This window comes from Canis lupus, chromosome 1, assembly GCF_048164855.1.
Source record: "Canis lupus baileyi chromosome 1, mCanLup2.hap1, whole genome shotgun sequence".
In the NCBI taxonomy this organism is placed as follows: Eukaryota; Metazoa; Chordata; class Mammalia; order Carnivora; family Canidae; genus Canis; species Canis lupus.
Window position 1 is genome coordinate 14,068,914 of NC_132838.1, and position 19,750 is coordinate 14,088,663.

Here is a 19,750-nt window from a genome sequence, read left to right on the forward strand (position 1 = left end):
GAACATAGGCTACAAACATAACTAGGTCAACTTATGTGCATGAGGTCAAGGACTAGAATAAAAAATGGGAAAAGGGGGGATCCCTGGGTGGCTCAGCGGTTTCGCGCCTGCCTTTGGCCCAGGGCGCGATCCTGGAGTCCCAGGATCGAGTCCCGCATCGGGCTCCTGGCATGGAGCCTGCTTCTCCCTCTCCTCTGCCTGTCTCTCTCCCTCTCTCTCTCTCTCTCTATCATAAATAAATAAAAATAAATTAAAAATAAAGAAAATGGGAAAAGGAAACTGAGATTTACTGAGGTGCTAAAATTGTGAGGAATTTTTGCTTCCCATTTTTCAATGTGATTAAAAAACATATAGCATATTTACCATCTTAACAGGTCAGTTGTATTAACTATATATGCCTTGCTGTGTATCACACCTTCAGAACTTATTTCATCTCGAAAAACTGAAACTCTAAATGCATAGGATAACTCTCCTTCATGCACCAGCCCCCAGACCCTGGTAAGTGCCACTCTATTTTTTTAGTTGAAGTACAGTTAACATACACTATTATATTAGTTTTAGGTGTACAACATAATGATCCAACAGTTCCATACATTACTCAGTGGTCATCGAAGTAAATGTACTGTTAATCCCCTCCACCTATTTCAACTCCCCCCCACCTCCCCTTTGATAACAACCACCTGCTTTCTCTGCATTTAAGTCAGTTTTTTGTTTGTATCTTTTTTTTCTTTGTTTTGTTTCTTAAATTCCACATATGAATGAAATCATAATATCTGTGTTTCTCTGTCTTATTTCACTTAGCATTATACCTTCTAGGTCTGTCCATGTTGCTGTAAATGGTAAGATTTCATTCTTTTTATGGCTTAGTAATATTCCTTTCTATCTATCTATCTATCTATCTATCTATCTATCTATATCAAGATATATATATCTTCTTTATCCACTAATCTATTAATAAACATATGGGTTGCTTCTACATCTTGGCTACTGGAAATAATGGGGCAATAGCCACAGGCATATATTTTTTTTTTCAAATAAATGTTTTCATTTTCTCTGGATAAATATCCAGTAGTGGAATTCCTGGAGCATATTGATAATTCTGTTTTTAATTTTCTGAAGAACCTCCATACTGTTTTCCATAGTGGCTGCACCAATGTGTCTTCCCACCAACAGTGCTCAAGCAATATTCAATAATAGCAACCATTACTTTGGATTAGGAGGAACTGTTCCTTGCATATCTTACAAAAGACTTCCAGCTGTATTTTTTAAAGATTTTTTATCTATTTATTTGAGAGAAAGACAGCAAGTGTAAGAGAACAGTAGCAGGTGGGGAGGGGCAAAGAGAGAGGGGGAAGCAGGCGCCCCCTGAGCAGGGAGTAGGACTTGCGGCTCTATGCCAGGACCCTGGGATCATGACCTGAGCCAAAGACAGACACTTGACAGACTGAGCCACCTAGGTGCCCCAAAACTTCCAGCTTTAAACTTGACTATTGTTAGTATTCACATATCACTGACAAATCTTATAGAAAAATAGGGTTGCACTCACCATGTGTCTCATTTTCAACCCATTTATTAATTTTATATCTGGTATCTTCTACATCATTTGTAAAGTCAACTCGTTCCACTTTGGCATTGTATAATTTTTCAGCACACTCAATATAGTCCTATAAATATAAATAATTACAGTTCTATAAGTAATACACAGTTCTTATAGTCATAAATCACTATCAACTAAGCATATAAGAAATCTGTTTTTGAACTCATCTCTTCATTTCCACCATCTAACTCAAAGACTCATTCCTCACTCAAAGATGAGGAAATATGACTAGAAATATGAAAACATGGCTAAGACAGGAGCTGGAGAACCTGAAACTGAATTTGCACAGCAAGCATGCTATTTGAACTTATGTTTATTAGGGGGAGGCTGGTTAGGATTACATCTAAAGACCACTCCCTTGGCTTTACCACTGCTTTCTCACTATAAATACTTCAACAGTGTCTTAGCTTATCTTTCTTGCTTTTGTCACCCCCTTCCTACTGAAAACATTAAGAAGGCTTTCAGGCTACTTCTTGTACTTAAAAAAAGAAGCTCAAGCCCCTGGACTTTGCCTGCACTTGAAAGAAAGATAAAAAAAAAAAAAAAAAAGAAAGAAGAAAAGAAGTCAAGCTGATGAGAACAAGCAGAAAAGGTGAGCACTCCAAGCAATAGTACCCTCAGAGGAGTAAGAGGATCTTTGCACACTCAGAAGACCAACAGGAATTTGTGCTGATGGAAACATGTGTAGAAGGTGGAAATGGAGCCAGGGCAGAGGAAGAGCGAGAGTGTCTTATTGCCTTTGACAAGGAGGTTTCATTTTATTTTAGAGTAAGTTATTTAAAGTATTTAAACAGAGGAATAATATTTAAATGTACATTTCATAAAGGGGACTCTGAAATCAGCACAGAAAATAAAACTGATTGGAAATAGAAGGACTTGTTAAAGTGTCCTTATAGTTTATCCTGAAGGGTGTAAAGAGGTCCTGAACCGAGGCACTAGCAATTTCCAGGGTCATGGGGAAGACAAGACAAATGTTAGAAATGCACTAGAAAGTGGAACTAGCTCTTTTCTTATCCCCTACCCTTCCATTTCCTTCTTGAACCATTCAGACTCAAAGCCATAAGGAGGGGCAAATCTAGATAGGTATACATCTCAGGATGGGGAGGACCACTGTGGCAGGGCTGGATGGCATAGCCCCATCACAGTGAGGAGCCATTCAGCACAAAGTTTTAGTGGCCAAACCAGATGAAGAACACATTGCCTTGTCAGGGAAGCCCAGCTCTGGAATTCAAGTTCAGGCAGAGTCCTGAGGCATCCCTGAGGAGGGGAGTCCTTAGGCAGATATTAGATTTTAAATAGTGTGAGATGGGCATCCATGTAGGGTGTCAAAGCACAAAAAAGTGAGAGTGACATCTCTGTGGTAGGCAGCTCACCATGGGGTGTGGGGGATTAAGTGGAGGGAGGAAGTATTCTCGTGGAGAAACAGCCTAACATGGAGGGGCAGATCTCTCATGGGATGAAGAAGGTGTTTTCACACTGGGAGGGGCAACAACATCAGTGATAGGAGATTGGTTACATAGAAGGAGGTGGATCAAACAAGTAAATATATAAGAATAATGTCAGCCAGACTTCTCACTATTAGAGAAGGGAGATAAACAAACATAGGAAGACAGAAAACAAAAAAAATGAACCCTGTGGTGTATTAATGGAAATTGGTGATACCAATAGGAACTCGTGAGTTTCATTAGATACAAGTAAAGAGATGAACACGCATTTAATATATGCATGTATCTTCCTTAAAAAGAACTAAAGCTCTTGGAGAAATGGCTGATTCTAGGACTAAAACAGGAAAAGAAGATGAGATTAGAACATCTCATGGTGCCAGAGAGTGCTCAAATGAAGGGGGCCTATCAAAAAAACACAGATGCCAATAGAAGAAATAATTTGAGCATGAAAATAATATGATGGATTATAACCTTTTGGCTAAAACAAAAGACACCATGGGTCCATATTGCTATAAATAAACAAACAAATAAATAAATACGTTTTCTCAAGAATGAGATATTTACACAGCCTGAAAGCAATTCCCTACAAAATACTTAACAACAGGGGAAAAGGAGGAACTTCACAACAGTGAAACCCAGCAGATATCTGTGTAATCACATAATCAAAGATGGCAGGACAAGCAATGGGATAAATCAGAATCCTGCTGGTGTGCAATAGGGATAACACAATAAAACAAAACACTGGATGTTTCCATCAAATCTGGTGCAAGTGTTAGCTAATGTTATGGCAATAATCCTTGCACAATATATAAGTGTATCAAATCAACATGCCATACGCTTTAAACTTATACAATATTACATATCAATCATATTTCAGTCAAACTGGGGAAAAATGGAACTCTAATTATGAAGAAACACCAAACAAACCCACACTGAAGGGCATTCTAAAATATAACTGGCCTAAAACTGGACACTGTGAATATCATCAAAAGTGTCGAGATCATGAAAGTCAAAACAGGCTATGAAATGTTCCAAATTGAAGGAGACTAAAAGTGAGTCAACAACAGAATATAGTGCATGACTCTGACTAAATCCTTTGCTATGAGGGGATGATGTTGGGCTGACTGGTAAAACTCAAAAGGATTAAAAGATAAGCTGATACTAATGTAAATTGTTAACTTCCTGATCTTGATGGTTGTATCGTGATTATGTAGAAGAATATCATTTTTTGTAGGAATTACATGAAACTATTCAAATATGATAAAGCATCTCAAATGGTTCAGGGGGGGAATGTTCTTTCTACAATACTTGCAACTTCTGTGTGAGTTTGAAATTATTTCAAGGGACGCCTGGGTGGCTCAGTGATTGAGCATCTGCCTTTTGCTCAGAGTGTGATCCCGGGATCTGGGATCGAGTCCCACTTCGGGGTCCCTGCATGGAGCCTGCTTCTCCCTCTGCCTGTGTCTCTGCCTCTCCTCTCTGTGTGTCTCTCATGAATAAATAAATAAAATCTTTTAAAAAAAAGAAATTATTTCAAAATAACTTTTCTTTTGAAAGTAGAAGGAAAACCTCTTAGGTCTTCTTCACTGATGCACTATGAAGCTCCAGGAAAGGGAAAAGTCAGAGTTGATCAAAATACTTGGTAAGTCATTCACTGAAAGAGAACCCAGGGGTTGGAGAATATGTGGGGACAGGAGAGATGGTGTGCTGAAGAATCCATAGACCCTGAGGATTTGTAGTAGCCAGGTAGAGAGATGAGCATAGCACTCAGGGTGAGGAATGATTCATCATACAGCCACAGAGAACTGTGGAGGTATGGAGGACAGAGTCAAGGAACTACACACTTTCAAGTTGATCACCTCTTCCCGGGTAAAAGAGTAGACTCAAAGTGTTAGAGGTCTGATAGCAGAACCCTAAAGAACACCAGTATTTCAGAGATAAGTGAAGGAATAAAGATAAACAAAGGAAAATGAGATGAAGAAGAAGGTAGAAAACCAGGAGAAATCAATGCCATAGAAACTATGAGAGGGGAAAGTTTCAGGGAGCTCCAATAGTGTTGAATACTAAAGAGGCAGGTAAGACCAAAACTGCGAGGTGCCCATAGCTTGGTGTCCACTGGAAGCCATCAGTCACCTTGGTAAGAGCAGCTTCAGGAGAATGTAGAAGGTAGAAGCAAGTGTGCAATAGCTAGAGTAGTGAGAGAGGGTGAAAAAAATGGATCCTGACTAGATTTACCACTCTGAAGAAATTTGATTTTTCAAGTTTAGATTGTCAGACTGAGAAACACAAAAATGGGAAGAGAATCATGGGGTAACTTTAAAAAAAAAGGAGAGAAAATTTTAGAAGATTTGTCTCTGGAGCACATTTATATGCGAAGACAGTAGAGTCACAGAAGTTCAGGAAAAATACTGATGGAAACATATCACCAAGAAACTTGGGTGGGGAGTGAGGTGGCAAGAAGAAATGGAAAAATTATCCATTAAACAGTGTTCCCCCTGAAAATGAAGGGAAAGAGGAAAGGGAGCCGGGTGTGAGTTGGGATATGGATCACCCATGATGGTCTCTGTTTTCTTTGTCAAGTAGAAGACAAGTGGAGATGGGAACATATTGCTTAAATAAGAAAATACATTATTCTGTGGTGAATGTGCTTCTACCTATAGAAGAGAAGCTGGAATACAAAACAACACAAGTCTAGGTTTTTTCTCTATATACAGTCTGTTCCATGAACTTCTATCATATATTCATTGTTAAGAAAGAGCCACACTGTGTCTCTTTAAAATTCTTCCATTAATTTTAAGATCAAATTGCCCATCCAGAACTAAAATATTTATCCTATGTATATTACAACATGTATTTTCACTTAAGTACTAAAGTAAATTCCTATTTTTAAAAAGGGGGGGGGGCAGCCCAGGTGGCTCAGGGGTTTAGCGCCACCTACAGCCTGGGGGCCTGATCCTGGAGACCAGGGATTGAATCCCATGTCCAGCTCCCTGCATGGAGCCTGCTTCTCCCTCTGCCTGTGTCTCTGCTGCTCGCTCGCTCTCTCTCTCATTAATAAATAAATAAAATCTTTGAAAAAAAAAAAAGTTTGGGGATCCCTGGGTTGGCGCAGTGGTTTGGCGCCTGCCTTTGGCCCAGGGCGCGATCCTGGAGACCCGGGATCGAATCCCACGTCGGGCTCCCGGTGCATGGAGCCTGCTTCTCCCTCTGCCTGTGTCTCTGCCTCTCTCTCTCTCTCTCTTTCTGTGTGTGTGTGACTATCATAAATAAATAAAAATTTAAAAAATATATAAAAAAAAAAGTTTGAAATTTAAAGGTGCTTGTGCCAAGTATGGAAAGTCTATTTTTGAGGTGAAGACGACAAATGATTGTAAAATTAGGACCGAGTCAAGTGTTTGATCTTGGCCAGGCAGACAGCAGTGAGTGTGCAGGTGGTCCCTTCCACTGGCTAGTCACCCGTGGAGCCCAGAGCAGCAGTTCTGAGGAGCACAGGGGTGTCACCCTGAGGTCTCGGGCTATCCCAGATGACCCAGACATCCACCCACACACCGGAAGGCCGTGGTTGACACCCTGTTGCTGTCGTAATTGTGATGACCAGCGGAGACAGGATGTGTGCTGAAGAAAACCCATGGACATTTCCACCAAATCCCATGGCTCCTGGTCCTCACCTGGGTTCCCACAGCCCTGGGCCCTTCTCCTGCCCCAGGACCAACCGGATGGATCTAACGCATCAGAGATCTAGAGCTCATGGCACAGAACTAGTTGAAACTGATGGTGGCCACAAGGGTTTGTTGGGAAACTGAGAGAGGCAGAAGAGCTTTCAGTAAGTGTTGGGAGGAATGAGAGAAAGAAATTACTGAGCACCCAGCTGACTGCTGGGCAGCACTGAGAACACCTAGCGGGGCTGGGAGCCCGTGGCATCATGCTGGTGAGCACACACAGACACACACATAGCACAAGTGTTGGGTAGTGGGTGGCCAAGGAACAGCTGCTGGGGGAAGTCATGGGACTGATCCAGATGGGGCTTTGCTGGGGGAAAGAGAGAGCTGATACGTTGAGAGACGACAGAGCGATCAAAAAAATTGCATAACCCGCTGCAGCTGAAGAACAGGTAGGGTGGGGCTGAAATAACGAAAGAACGAAAGAACGAGAAGCATGGAATGATGTGGCCACTGAGGGCAACTCCAGCTGTAGATTTCAGGAGTGCAACAGTTCTGGGTGTTGATGAGTTTCAGGGTGTGGCTTGGGCATTTGCTACTGTAGTGGTATAGAGGGAGGGTCACTGTGAGCACTGTGACTGTGCTCACAGCTGGGTGTCCTCTTCAGCGTCCCTGGGGTAACCTTCAGTTACCCAAAATGATGGCAGAGCTGGGGGGCAGGAATGGCCATTCACAGAGGTCCGACCAACCAAGACAGATGTAGCACAGATTTGGGGAAGAGGGAGGAGAAGGTAACAGAGATGGTGGTTGGGTCTTCTACATACTTTTTGTAAAGAGAATTCACACATTATTATTATCTTCAGCAATTCTATTGGACTCATCCATACTCAAATATGAGTAAAAAAACTGTTACACAACCAAAGGAAAAATACTTGGGAGATGATCTATCTTTGCACTGGTCTGACAACCGAAAGTTGACAATAGTTACATTTTCAATGCAAAGTAGTTTTTAGAGTAACTAACTGTGTTTATAAAGGTTTGGGGCGGTAGAAATGGCAGTGTCTGTTTTCCATGTTGGTGATCGGATGTCACCCTCACCGTGCTGGGTGCACACACTGAGTGCCAGATAAAGGAACATGGAAATGTGCTATAAATAGTAACATGACATACACATCACCCTCCAGGTTAAAAGAGCTAGCAGTCCCTCAGGGACTCTGCAGCATGTGTGGGAAAAGAGGCACAAAATGTGCAGCTGAACACAGAGGGTGGCCCCTGTAAAGCTTCGGTAGGATTCCTTTGGAAAGATTAAAACACAAAGTGGCCTCATGCTTCAGACTTGGCCAGCTGCCAAAGGGTTTGGGAGTGGTGTAGGAAGGCAGAGAATCCGTGTGGGTGACTGGAGAGACAATAATGGCTGGGTGGAACACAGACAGCTGGCCAAGAGGCAAGTGGAGATCAGCCCAGAGATGTCGTGAAGCAAAGCTCTGTGGTCGTCTGACAAGTGGGGAACTCAAAGGGAGAAGAAGCACGCCCAGAAAATCATGGCCCTTGCATCTGCTTCAATAGTACTAACCTGCCTGGTCGCCCCAGCGATGGTGGCTCTAAAGCGTGGGTTGAGCCCAGTGGCGTGTAGGGTGTGGTCTGGGTCGCACTGGTCTTTGGGTGGTGAATGCATTGATAACACAGACACCACAGAGTAACACGAAAACTGCCTGCTGACCTCGAATGAACCAATCCTCTGCCTTCCGCCCTCTTCTCTGCTGCTGGCTGGCCTTATCCTAAGTCCCACACAAGGGGCCCTTGGGTCAGTGATCTCACTGCAACGTTACTGTTGGCAGGACAGATGAAAGCATGGCTGAGAACAGAGGAGGGGGACACAGCCTGGGGATCCACAGCCATCCCAGGAGACACGAAGCTCGGAGGAAAAGCTGTTTCCTCTGCTGCCCACAGACAACCCTAAATGGGTTGCTTGTTCCTCCCACCCGGTTACAGCTCCGCATCACCGCCAGAGGACAGGGTGTCTTGGGGTTTGGAGCCTCGCAGTCTGCTGACCCTGAGTATGGGGATCACTTGGCTCAAGTGAACTGCACTCTGAAAACAGAGTGATGAAATTTCGAAGACATCTGGGAACATCATTAGCAGCTATAAAAAAAAAAGAAATTCTAAAAAAAAAAAAAACTCCATTGTAAGGCTCCCTAGAAAGACACAAGTCCCTCTGCAGACAATGGATTGAACGAGACTAGTGTCCAGAGAAGAAATCACCTATGATGCGGGAGGCCACACTTACCTTATGAAAGTCAAACACTTTTTCTGCAAAAAGACCATTGACAATGCTGAGCTCGTAATACCTATGGGACGTGTTTATATCAGAGAGGACTCTTTTCAGCTGAGATTGAAGTCCTGGCTGTTATTAAAAAGATTCATAAAAATGTATTACAGGACTGCAAATATAACCGCACTCTTACTTACACAAGAAATAAAACATGTATATTATACCAGAAAAGAATTGAAAAATTATGATGCTTGTAAAAGCAGCAATGCTACCTATATTTACAATTTCTGGCCCTTTCTCATAATAGTATCTGTAATCAACATTAATTAAAAATTTTACCAAAATAATTAACCTTAGAACAAAATTGTTAACAGCAGATAATCAATTTGCCTTGTATGTATACTAAATAGTTCATTTTACCAGTATAAATTGGCTGTGAATATCAAAGGATAAAAGCAAAACATGTAGTGCCACACTATCTTGCCAAAATCTGACCAACACACACACACAAATATTGGTAAATTAATAATTAACAAGATAAATTATCAAAAATCGTACTTAAGATGCCACACTGTGGAAATCTGAGTGAGACATAGCCCTTGGCTTTGACAGGACACTAAGCATAATTAACTACATCGGTGAGATGGTAATTTCTCTAAATTTAGTCTCACATTCTTTTTTGGCATGTTGTCTTTACCTGAGTGTTAGAAGAGCTTCCCCATCCTGACGCTGTGTTGAAGTGAAGCATCTGCAAACGGGGAGCAAGGAAAGCAGTTAGCAGGTCCTGCTCCACAGTAAGGGACCCCACAAAATAAAGTAAGAAAGAGACTTCATGGTCAATGATTGTGTTTGTGTGTGTATTTGGAAGCACACAGGGCACACGTGACAGGTGCAGCCCCCCTATTGACTTGGTTAGGACACAGATTATTCATTGGGGAAAGTGCCACAAGCTGGCAGAGGTAATAAATCGATGGCTACAAAACGGATTGTGCTTAATAGTTATTTTGGTTTGCTCATTCTGGTGGAGCAATTTAACAGTTACTCACTGATTAAACCTAGACAAGGATCAAAAAGAATCAAATAAGAAATTTTATTTAGCTACGTGGTGGGCAAGATTAAGGCTAAATACGTAGGCATCAAGACATAAAAGGGTGACGTAGTTACTGAATATCTAGGAAGTCCTAAATGTGAAGCTAAATTGGGACTTGAGAGATGTAATTTAAGATCCTGCGACTATTTGAGGAAAAAATAAAGAAGATCCTGCGATTATCTGAAATTAGGTAGTTTTAGGTTTTTCCTTTTCCAACGTGGCTCTCATAATCCTATTATTTTAATAATTGCTATTCTGCTCAAGCTTTAATTTTCTATTGCACTTTACCTGAATTTCCCCAGGCCCTTACATCCATGGGTTCTGAACTGCAAAACAGCTTCTCTCCTAGGAAGTGATAAAGTGTGCTATGTATATGGTAGTCATTTATGCAACTGTCTGGAGCAAACCGAATGTGCGCTGCCCCCCAGATACACAGAGACAGCCAAGATTTTCTGTAGAAGGGTGTAGGTTTTCTTTAAGGGGTCATATGTGCCATATTTGAAGCTAGTGGGAGGCAGAAGGAGGGAAGGAGGGAGAAGGGGTGAAAGACCACTTTGACACTGGGTAAAGAAATCATGTATGGGAATTTAACTAAGTCAATGCTGCTATCAGTGCCTCTGTGGGAGCAATCAACTTCAAGACTTCAAACCCCTAACTGACAGCACCATCTTATTGGCTAGGAAGAAATGGAACAGCTCAGTAAGACACATGAGGTCGTATGAAGACTAGGAGTGTCACTATTAGTCTTAATAGGTCACAGAGAATTGGAACCTACCTCAGTTTCTACATCCTCTTACTCTAGAATAATAATTAATATTGAGGTAGAGTAAGAGATAAGGCAAAGGCAACAAGGCAAATCTGATATACAAATTAGTAGTCAAGTTAAAATTCACTGGTGGGGTCTTTGCAGGCATTGAGACACCATCCTTGGCATCCAGATGTCATCCCGCCCCGCCTCCAAGTTCTATGCCATTGTGGAGCATGAAAAATATCAGGCCCCTTTCTCATTTTGCCTTGGCATTGGATAGACTGGTATTTAGGAAAATTCAGAAGTACCAGAAACATAAAACATCATGGTATAGTGTCAGGACTCAAAAATGCTGTCTTTTCAGAACTAACTCTTGTGAAACCAAGTTTATAGTTGGTTTAACTCTTGTGAAACCAGTATTATAAAAAGGTATATGAATGCCCAGAAGTCATTCTTGTAAAGTTTTTGAAAAAAGATTCAACAAGTATAAATATTTACTATCGTTCTTTGATCATTTCTAATTTTACTCTATTTTGATAATAATCTAGTTGTCTCTTCTGATATTCCTAATTGGCTTTTAGTAAACTGGACTGGTACAATATTGAGGCGATACGTATATATTTTTATATTTTCAAAAATTCTAAGCTATTAGACATTTAACAATAAAACTACCATGACTAGGGCACCTGGGTGGCTCAGTGGTTGAGCATCTGCTTTGGCTCAGGTCATGATCCTGGAGTCCTGGGATCGAGTCCCGCATCAGGCTTCCTGCAGTGAGTCTGCTTCTCCCTCTGCCTGTGTCTCTGCCTCTCTCTGTGTGTGTCTCATGAAAAAATTAATAAAAATCTTTACAAAAATAAAAATAGAAACCATTATATTAGTGTAAGCAGAGGTGTTTCTGTTTGCTGCCAACCCTGTTTTACCAGAAGGTTCACCAAATCATTTTCCATAAGCTATAAAACAAAACCCTTGAGGTCACTAATTTAGAAGAGGGAAAAAAGGTTTCTTAGTCTTTATTTTACTTGGTTTTTGGTTTATTACACAAGGGCATTAAGTTGATTTAAGATGTGGAGTTGGGAAAGGTAGTTTGGATAAGAATTTTGAACTTTGAAGAGTTACTTGTAGATATATGTTTCTGGCCAAGAAGATGTGGATATGCATTTTTGAAATACACGTTACATCTTTCAGCTAGGAGACCCTGCAAAAACATGAGAGGTGACGCTACACTGGGTATGGGAAGCCATACCCCTTACCAAATACCACTTTTGCCTGGGGCCTTTGTATCAAGTAGTGGTCCTGCCCTAGCTCTAGCACCTTATAATTTTGATAAGGACCTTGCTATCTTTTTGCCAACTTATTTCTTGAAATGACAATAGAGCCTATGTTTGGTGTTTCAAGGCTATGACATATATTCCTAGTGTTTCAGTCTTTAAAAAAATAAATAAGGCTTGGTTTTTCCTCCAAAAATAAAAAAATTAAAATAAAATAAAAACCATTATATCAAAATAATAAAGTAAAGTAATATTAAAGCTAAATGAAAAAATATGATATGATCCTGAACACAGGACCTTATAAATAAATAAATATACTTTTCTTCTCTTTTATTTAAATGGCAAGTAGCTGGTATGTCACTTTAACTCCACGGAACCTCATGCATGCCAATTCTGGATTTCAATACTATTATCCAATAAAGTAACCAGGGCTTCACTGAGAGTAGGTAACCTGGCCTGTCTTGAGCCAAGAAAATTCAGGACAGGCCCAGAACATCATGTTGTCAGTTAGCAAAGATTTAGTCATCTGAAAGGATTATTTTAAAATGACAAATTTAAAGAGATTTCTACCGGCCCAACTGTGACCATCTGAGCATCAAAAGCAAAAATGACCACTGGTCATGGTAACACTTAAGAGAGACAGATGGATGGATGCATAAATTATAACTAAATTGACTGAGTTGATTGAGGCTGGATATATATATATATAAACCCATGGTGTCAAGTGTCAGGTATTGCAAGGAAAAACTAGCTGGGACAGGATTGGGGGGCTGTAGGGGAAGGCTAACAATTTCCAAGAAGGAATACTGCAGACAACTAAGTATTTGTACAAATGAATTATACGAGTGTTTTGGTCTCTATAGTTGCCATTTTTCCCCTCTTACATGTTTCTTATACGAAGTCATAATAGCGAGGGTTGCGAGAAGTAACTCAGGAAAGGCACGGACAGTAAAAAGAGCAGACCGTGATAGGAAAGGCTCTTTGAATTCACTGTGACCCACCCCCCATGAGCTATTGACTCAAGTTCACATGGCAGCTGGGGGGCAAGGAGACCTCAAGAAATGAATCAGGCAATAGCCTGAGAATGTTCCTAATCTGAAATCATACAACAATAAATAACTGCCTTCTATTGTGTTAAAGGCGTGGGGTTTCGTCACAGGTGTGGAGCCGATCCATCTTTGTCTAACATACGGAACAGGAACAACCTGGAAACTATATGTTAGGTGGATACCACCAAAGCAACCCCCACAGTTTACAGGTAAGGATCCTGAGGCCCACACGGGTGAACTAATTTTCCCAAATCAGAATTTGGATCTAAGTTTCTAACTCGCAGACCAATGATCTGTTTCCATGACATCAAGTTGCCTTACTAGGTTCTAAAACATTATGTATTTATACTAATGAATGAATACATTTTTATGAGTTGCTAAGGTTTTTCTTTCCCAAAGGCTTTAGATTTGTTGATCAAAATCCCAACTTTAAAATAACTGAGGCTCTTCAATAATGTACTTAGGGCTGCATCTCAGTTTGGCGGCTTTAAGGCAAATAGTTCTCAGTTGTGGGTTGATTCTACTTCATGGGGACGTCTGGCAATACCTGGAGGCACTGTTGATTGTGACAGGACAGAGGTACACTAGTGGTATCTAACAAGAAAAGGCCAGGGATGCTGCGAAACCTTCTCCGGGGCACAGAAAAGCCCCTCACAACAAAGAGTTATCTGCCTTAAAATGTCTGTAGGGCCAAGGTATAGAGACTCTGACTTAGGAGATCACCTTGAATTTGAAACATAGCTCTGCCACTTACTAGCTAAGATGGTATGGGAACACACAAAATCCGGGTAATAGTACCTACGTCAGTGTTATTGTGAGCAGCAAATAAGGTACCCATGGAACCTATCCCACAGCCTAACACTGATGAAGTCCTCAGCAGTTAGTTGTTATCAGCTCATTAAAGGTGCTCAACATACTGCGACTGGGAATCACTCCAACTCTTGGAAAAATGGCATTCTGAGACTCTGCGGTTATTTCCCTAGCAACAAATATTCACTGAGCTATCCAGAGGGAGAAACAAATCGCCCTAGCTTAAAGTATCTGCACGAACAATCTTCAACTAGTGCTTAGTTGTGAAAGGTTGCAACGCAGACGATCTTCCCCTAGCTCTCTTTTATGCACTAGAATATGGGGGGAACCAATGGGCAGGAAGGGATGATAAAGACCAGCCTAGGCCTGGCACCTCACCTGCTACTGAGCTACTGCAATTCCATGACTGTTTCACTTCCTTGCACAGCATGGTTCAGGGTAGTGTACATGGGTTAGTTAAAAAGTACTTTCTAAAGGTATTGATGACAATGTGATAACTGTGCAGGCAGGCTGCTATTATCTGGAATGTACTATTATGTCTTTGGTACCCAGGTCACTCATATTTAAAGTGGACTTCATTGGTATCTTCTTGTTCTTCTTTCTTATCTACTTGACTACTAATTTATTTATTAGGCAGTGGTTTCCCAAGCTTTAGTGTGCACCTGGGAGTTTATTAAACCACAGATTGCTGAGCTCCATCCCCATGGTTTCTGACTCAGTGGGTCTCAGGTGGGGCCCAAGCATCTGCATTTCTAACGAATTCTCCAGGTGATGCTATGCTGCTGGTCTAGGAAATGCATTTCGAGAACCACTATACTAAAGAAAAGAATCAAAGCGACAGTTCTGAGTATGTTCCTGTTGTCTCTCATCTCAAAAACAAGTGCTACGAGCAGTGAGACTTCTTCACACCCGGAGAGGGACTCTTTGAGATGTCTTCATTTACATGGGACCATTGCAGTAGAATATGCTCTTGTAGGAAACAATTGGCCCTAAACGATTAATTGCAGAAATCATGGGTGGTGGCATAATGGAGACTGACCTTATCAATCTGGGAAACACAATCACCCCGTGCGCCCAAACGGACCAGGGCCAAGGCAGTGAAGATGCTCAGGGAAGAAAAGAACACATTTTCACTTCCTTGATTGTTATCCATCTCTCTGAACAGATTGAAGCAAAACTCTGCATTTGCTGCAGCAAGGGAGGCCATTGTGGAACGAAGTGCCACCTAGAGAACAAAGACAAATGGAATGAGTTCCAATGACATTTTGGGTGATATGATGGTTTTTAAAAATCATTTCTTTTTATATTTGAAGCTTCATTTCTTCAGTCTTGGATGTAACCGTCAAATAACTTAAAACAAAAAGAAAAATTTCCCTTGGTCCAGTATCCTTGTTACCAACACTAAAACTATCTCTTCTGCCAACAGCATCATGAGACACTCATTTTGTTTTACACCAATACTCTTTCGTGCAGTGTTTCTATGTTTCTGCCTATGCTCTCCCACTCACATCCAGGACATATTTCCAGTTCTCCTTGATGTGGCATTTCAATCATCAGAGGCATCTGAGAGTTCTGTTTTCAACTCCTAAGCAGACATATTCCTGGGTTCTACCGTTGATCAAATCACCCCAGCTTTCTAAGCTGAAATAGAGCAAAAGTGCTCTTTGCACTAAAACAAAGATTAGAACATTAGACAGTCTATTAACAGGACTATAGTCCTTGCTTTCTAAATCTTTAATTTTAAAAAATGTTAGCATTTGGAGATTTAACACATAATTTCCTTCCTTCTCTCTAGAATAGCTGCCATTCATGCGCTTAATCATATACCTTAACTCTTTTTAAGACTGTCCTAACTTCAAGTATTATGCATCTTTGATCCTGTATTTATTATTTTCACACCATTTTCTAACTTTTTTGGAATGTAGAATGTAATTAACCATATTACATATCACAAACATGCACAGGACTTTCCAACACAGAGGTGTCTTTTACTGGAGAACCTGAGGTGTAACAGCAAATTTACAATCCAGGATGAAAATAAGACTGTCTTCAAATTCTTGATAATGTTTCTGAAATATAGAGGGCTGCCACCAGCATGAAATTCTTCAACAATCCGCCTCGGCATTTCTCTGCACTTTTTTCACAATACTCAAGTGATCCCAACACCAAAGGTGGGGTTGTCTCAGACTGAATGAATTCATATGGATCCTCTAAATTATTTTCCTTGAATGTTTTGTGATATTATGCCTAATGGTGTGGCAGGTTCTAAGAGTCATGGACCCTTATGGAACCCAGTCCTAACCCCAACCTTGTTGGTAACAGTTGTGTGACCAGGGTCAAGTCTTTAATTTCTCTAAACTTCTAAAATGCATTGTATTAGGTAAGATGATCAACCTACAGGACAGAATACTGTGTGTCCTTCCACCCTTACAGGTGTAAAAGGACCACACCATAACATCAAAGCATTTGGGAGTGGAAGGTGGGAGCAGGTACGGAAAAGCAAGAAGGTCAAGAGGAGGGAGATATGTGTGGCTTGAAAGAATAATATTCTAAAATCGCCGTTGTGTTGATTTTGTTGAAGTCACAAAAACTTAATGCCTTTCAAAGTTACAAATGACATTAAAATAAGTTTTGAATTTTTATTTTATCGAATGGAAACTTGAGCTTAAAAACAAATGAGAAACAACCCTAGTATAATGCCTGACCCATTGTGGACAGTCAATGAATTGAATGAAACTGCTCTATATTCTTTATTAATTCGTAGTAAATTTGTTCTTCCTAAAAGACCACAAATTGGACATTTCCAGAGTGTTCCTGAGGAATTGTATTCTTCCCTTTGGAATTCCAAGCCCTGAGAACATCATTGAGGCACAAGGCCAAAAATGATGCTGTTTTGCAAGGTCAATTTCATCTACTTTCGTATAGGTCCTACTCTTCAGTTATGTCCCCGGAAATACAGGGTGAAAAAATCATTCACACTCCAAACCCTCTTCAGTCCGAGAAAGAACATCTACTGTTTATTAATAATTATCCAGGAAATTTAATGATTTCATATCAAGTCCATGAAAACTAGAGGGATGAGTAGTGGCCGCTGTGATTGGAGAACAGGAGAAGCCCCTTCTAGTAAAGGAGAGAAGGAACCAGAAAAAGGAGAGGACACAGGATGAAAGATGGAAGGCAGCTTTATCCAGCGAGTGATATGTCAGGGACAAGGCCTCCAAACTTTCCAGGAGTTCAAAATCACATTCTACATTGGAAAAATAAGTATTGCTTCTAAGAAAATGTTTTTAAATGAAACAATTGAAATTAGCGAATATAGAAGTAAATATATTTAAATTGAAACATTATTGACTTTTATATTAAATTTTGTACTCATAAGAAGTTTCTTACTTTTAGAGAGAAATTGTATGCTACATTCTCTGTCTTCAAACAGTTTCTAAGACTTCATATTGTTTGCTGAAAAGCATAGTAAATGAAATTAATCACTCTTGGGAAAGTAACTTTAAAAGCAAAATTGTAATAATCATTTCCAAATATTTACAATGAAAATTATGCCTTATGGAAGATTGTGAGTTTATTTCATATATTCTATATAATTTATTTGATATATTTGATATACTATATTCAATGTAATTTGAATCTTTAAGACCTGCAAGATTTAAAAATGACCCTCTCTGGGGATCCACCTGTGTGGCCCAGTGTAGTCTGGAAGTTACTTGGTTAGTATCATATCCCAAAGTACAAAATTTCAATGTACTTTTCTTTGGCCAAGTCCCAATTCTTGGTGCTTTACAAAAGTATCTCTTACTGAGGCGCCTGGGTTTAACAATGGGTTAAACGTCCTACTCTTGGTTTTGGCTCAGGTTGTGATTGCAGGGTTGTGGGATCGAGTACTCTATACTCAGCACAGAGTCTGCTTGGGACTCTCTCTCCCTCCCACAGCCTCTCTCTCTCTCCCTCTATCCTCTCACTCTAAAATAAATAAGGAAATCTTGAAAAAAAAACTTTAATAAAAAGTATGTCCTACTATTTTACCCTCTGGGCAAAGGGGGAGCCCTTTCATGTTTTTAAAAATCATTCCTTCAATCATTTTCTATGTAATAACTACAAATGTTCATGTTCTAATTTTTTAATCATCCTGTTAACTTTTCACAAAGCTATCATTGTACTGAAGAAAAGAGAAACTACACAGGAATTTGTTCATTGAAGTAACTGAGTACACATTTTTATGAGTTAGATAAATTTTATGGCAGAGAAACCATACTAGACAAACAAAAAAAAATGATCTGAAACTTTCCTAGACCGTATAAATTCTTAAGCAATGACTTTTAAAATGATAAACGGTACTATATCATAAGTCTTTAACATTCCTGTACAGGCATGTTTATGCACTTTGAAAAAAAAATACCAAATAGTATGTTCCACTTCACATAATTGTTTTTATCTTTCTCTATGCAGGTGTACTCCAGTTCCCAGAATGAAAGCAAGATTCTTTCTTTCTCTTTTGATATAAAATCTAAATCCCACTGGCACATAGATAAACAATATTTTAAAGGTGCCAAATTGAACTCCAATAAAAGAATATACAATTTTTTTAAATTTTTTAAAAAGATGTTACTTACTTTTTTATGTTCCTAAGTTTCCATCAGGTGACAGATTAATAAATATTAGCATTAATACCAAAACTGTGATTTTCCTTTCTCCTCTAATTACTTTTTATTGCAACTTTAAAAAAAATAATAAACAAGTACCAACAGAAATAAATTAAGTTCAAACAAACCATGCACAAGTATCTAATAATTTGAGTCCCAGTTAAATAACTAAACAAAATGGAAAAGGAAAATAAATTATATTAAGCTACAGAAGGCATCAGTATGATACCACCAAGCATGCCATTGTCCAGACATAGCAATGAAGGAAGGTTCTTTTCAAATCAGGGAAGAACTTGGCTTCAGATTAATTTTTTCATCCCACTAAAAACATACTATATTCTTACATTCTTTACACAAATATCTTAGTTTAAAATACAGATATGTAATTTATTATTTGCAAGTTAACACAAATTAACAAAGATTCATGAAGGTTTTTAAATCCCAAATGTCCGACGTGAGGATCTAATACCCCACAGGAACCCAAAGCTTATTTGTTTACTTCTGGTCTATTTAAATTTAAGAAATGTTTTACCCCTTCCTTCTTAGAGTCAACATTTTTTTATGTCAAAACAAAAGAATACATACGTTCTCACTAAATCTTTTTTTAAAAACTAACAAAAGGCAAGAAAAATAATTTTGAAATAAAGCATGGGAAAAGCTAGAGACAAAACAAAATTTAAAAAACATGAAATCATAATGGTATTTCATGGACCTAAGCATACTACACCTGATTGATAAATTATGTGCCTTAAATGTTTGATCAAAATATTACCTAATCCAAGGGTTATTTTGTCTGTACAAGGAAAAATAATCCTATTTCATGGTACATTATTGAAGAAAAAAAAAACCTGTATTTACTGAATTAAATAAACATTGGGGGAAAAAAACGAGTAACTACTATCGAGCATGCTTAATTTTTATTCTTATCATAGAAGTCAAATGTAATGCTATCAATAGTTACTTCTCTACAGAAGTATTTTCAAATCTTTCCATTTCTCTTAAAACCTGGTTTCAAATTTTGATAAATCCCTAAGTAGACAAACACATTGCTATGTGATTTTTAAAGCTGAATTTTAATCTCAAAACTTAGGTTTTCCTATGCTTTATTTAAAAATTACAATCTGTTCTTAAATAAGAACACTGGAAATATAGAATCT

General features: G+C 39.4%; 1 protein-coding gene across 4 annotated transcripts in view; it reads right to left on the reverse strand.

Annotated features, from left to right (window-relative positions):
• The window catches only part of SERPINB7 (serpin family B member 7), a 56,615-nt gene that overhangs the window by 6,898 nt on the left and 29,967 nt on the right, over positions 1-19,750 (reverse strand). For 2 of the 4 annotated variants that reach the window (XM_072821069.1, XM_072821065.1), the window contains exons 2-6: positions 17,332-17,397; positions 14,981-15,166; positions 9,671-9,721; positions 8,989-9,105; positions 1,547-1,664 (exon numbers count right to left, since the gene is read on the reverse strand). In XM_072821069.1, coding sequence (XP_072677170.1) covers positions 1,547-1,664; positions 8,989-9,105; positions 9,671-9,721; positions 14,981-15,148 — 454 coding nt within the window. In that variant the 5' untranslated portion in view covers positions 15,149-15,166; positions 17,332-17,397. The remainder of the gene's footprint in view (positions 1-1,546; positions 1,665-8,988; positions 9,106-9,670; positions 9,722-14,980; positions 15,167-17,331; positions 17,398-19,750) is intronic. The other 2 variants (XM_072821076.1, XM_072821067.1) reach the window with 1 other exon arrangement.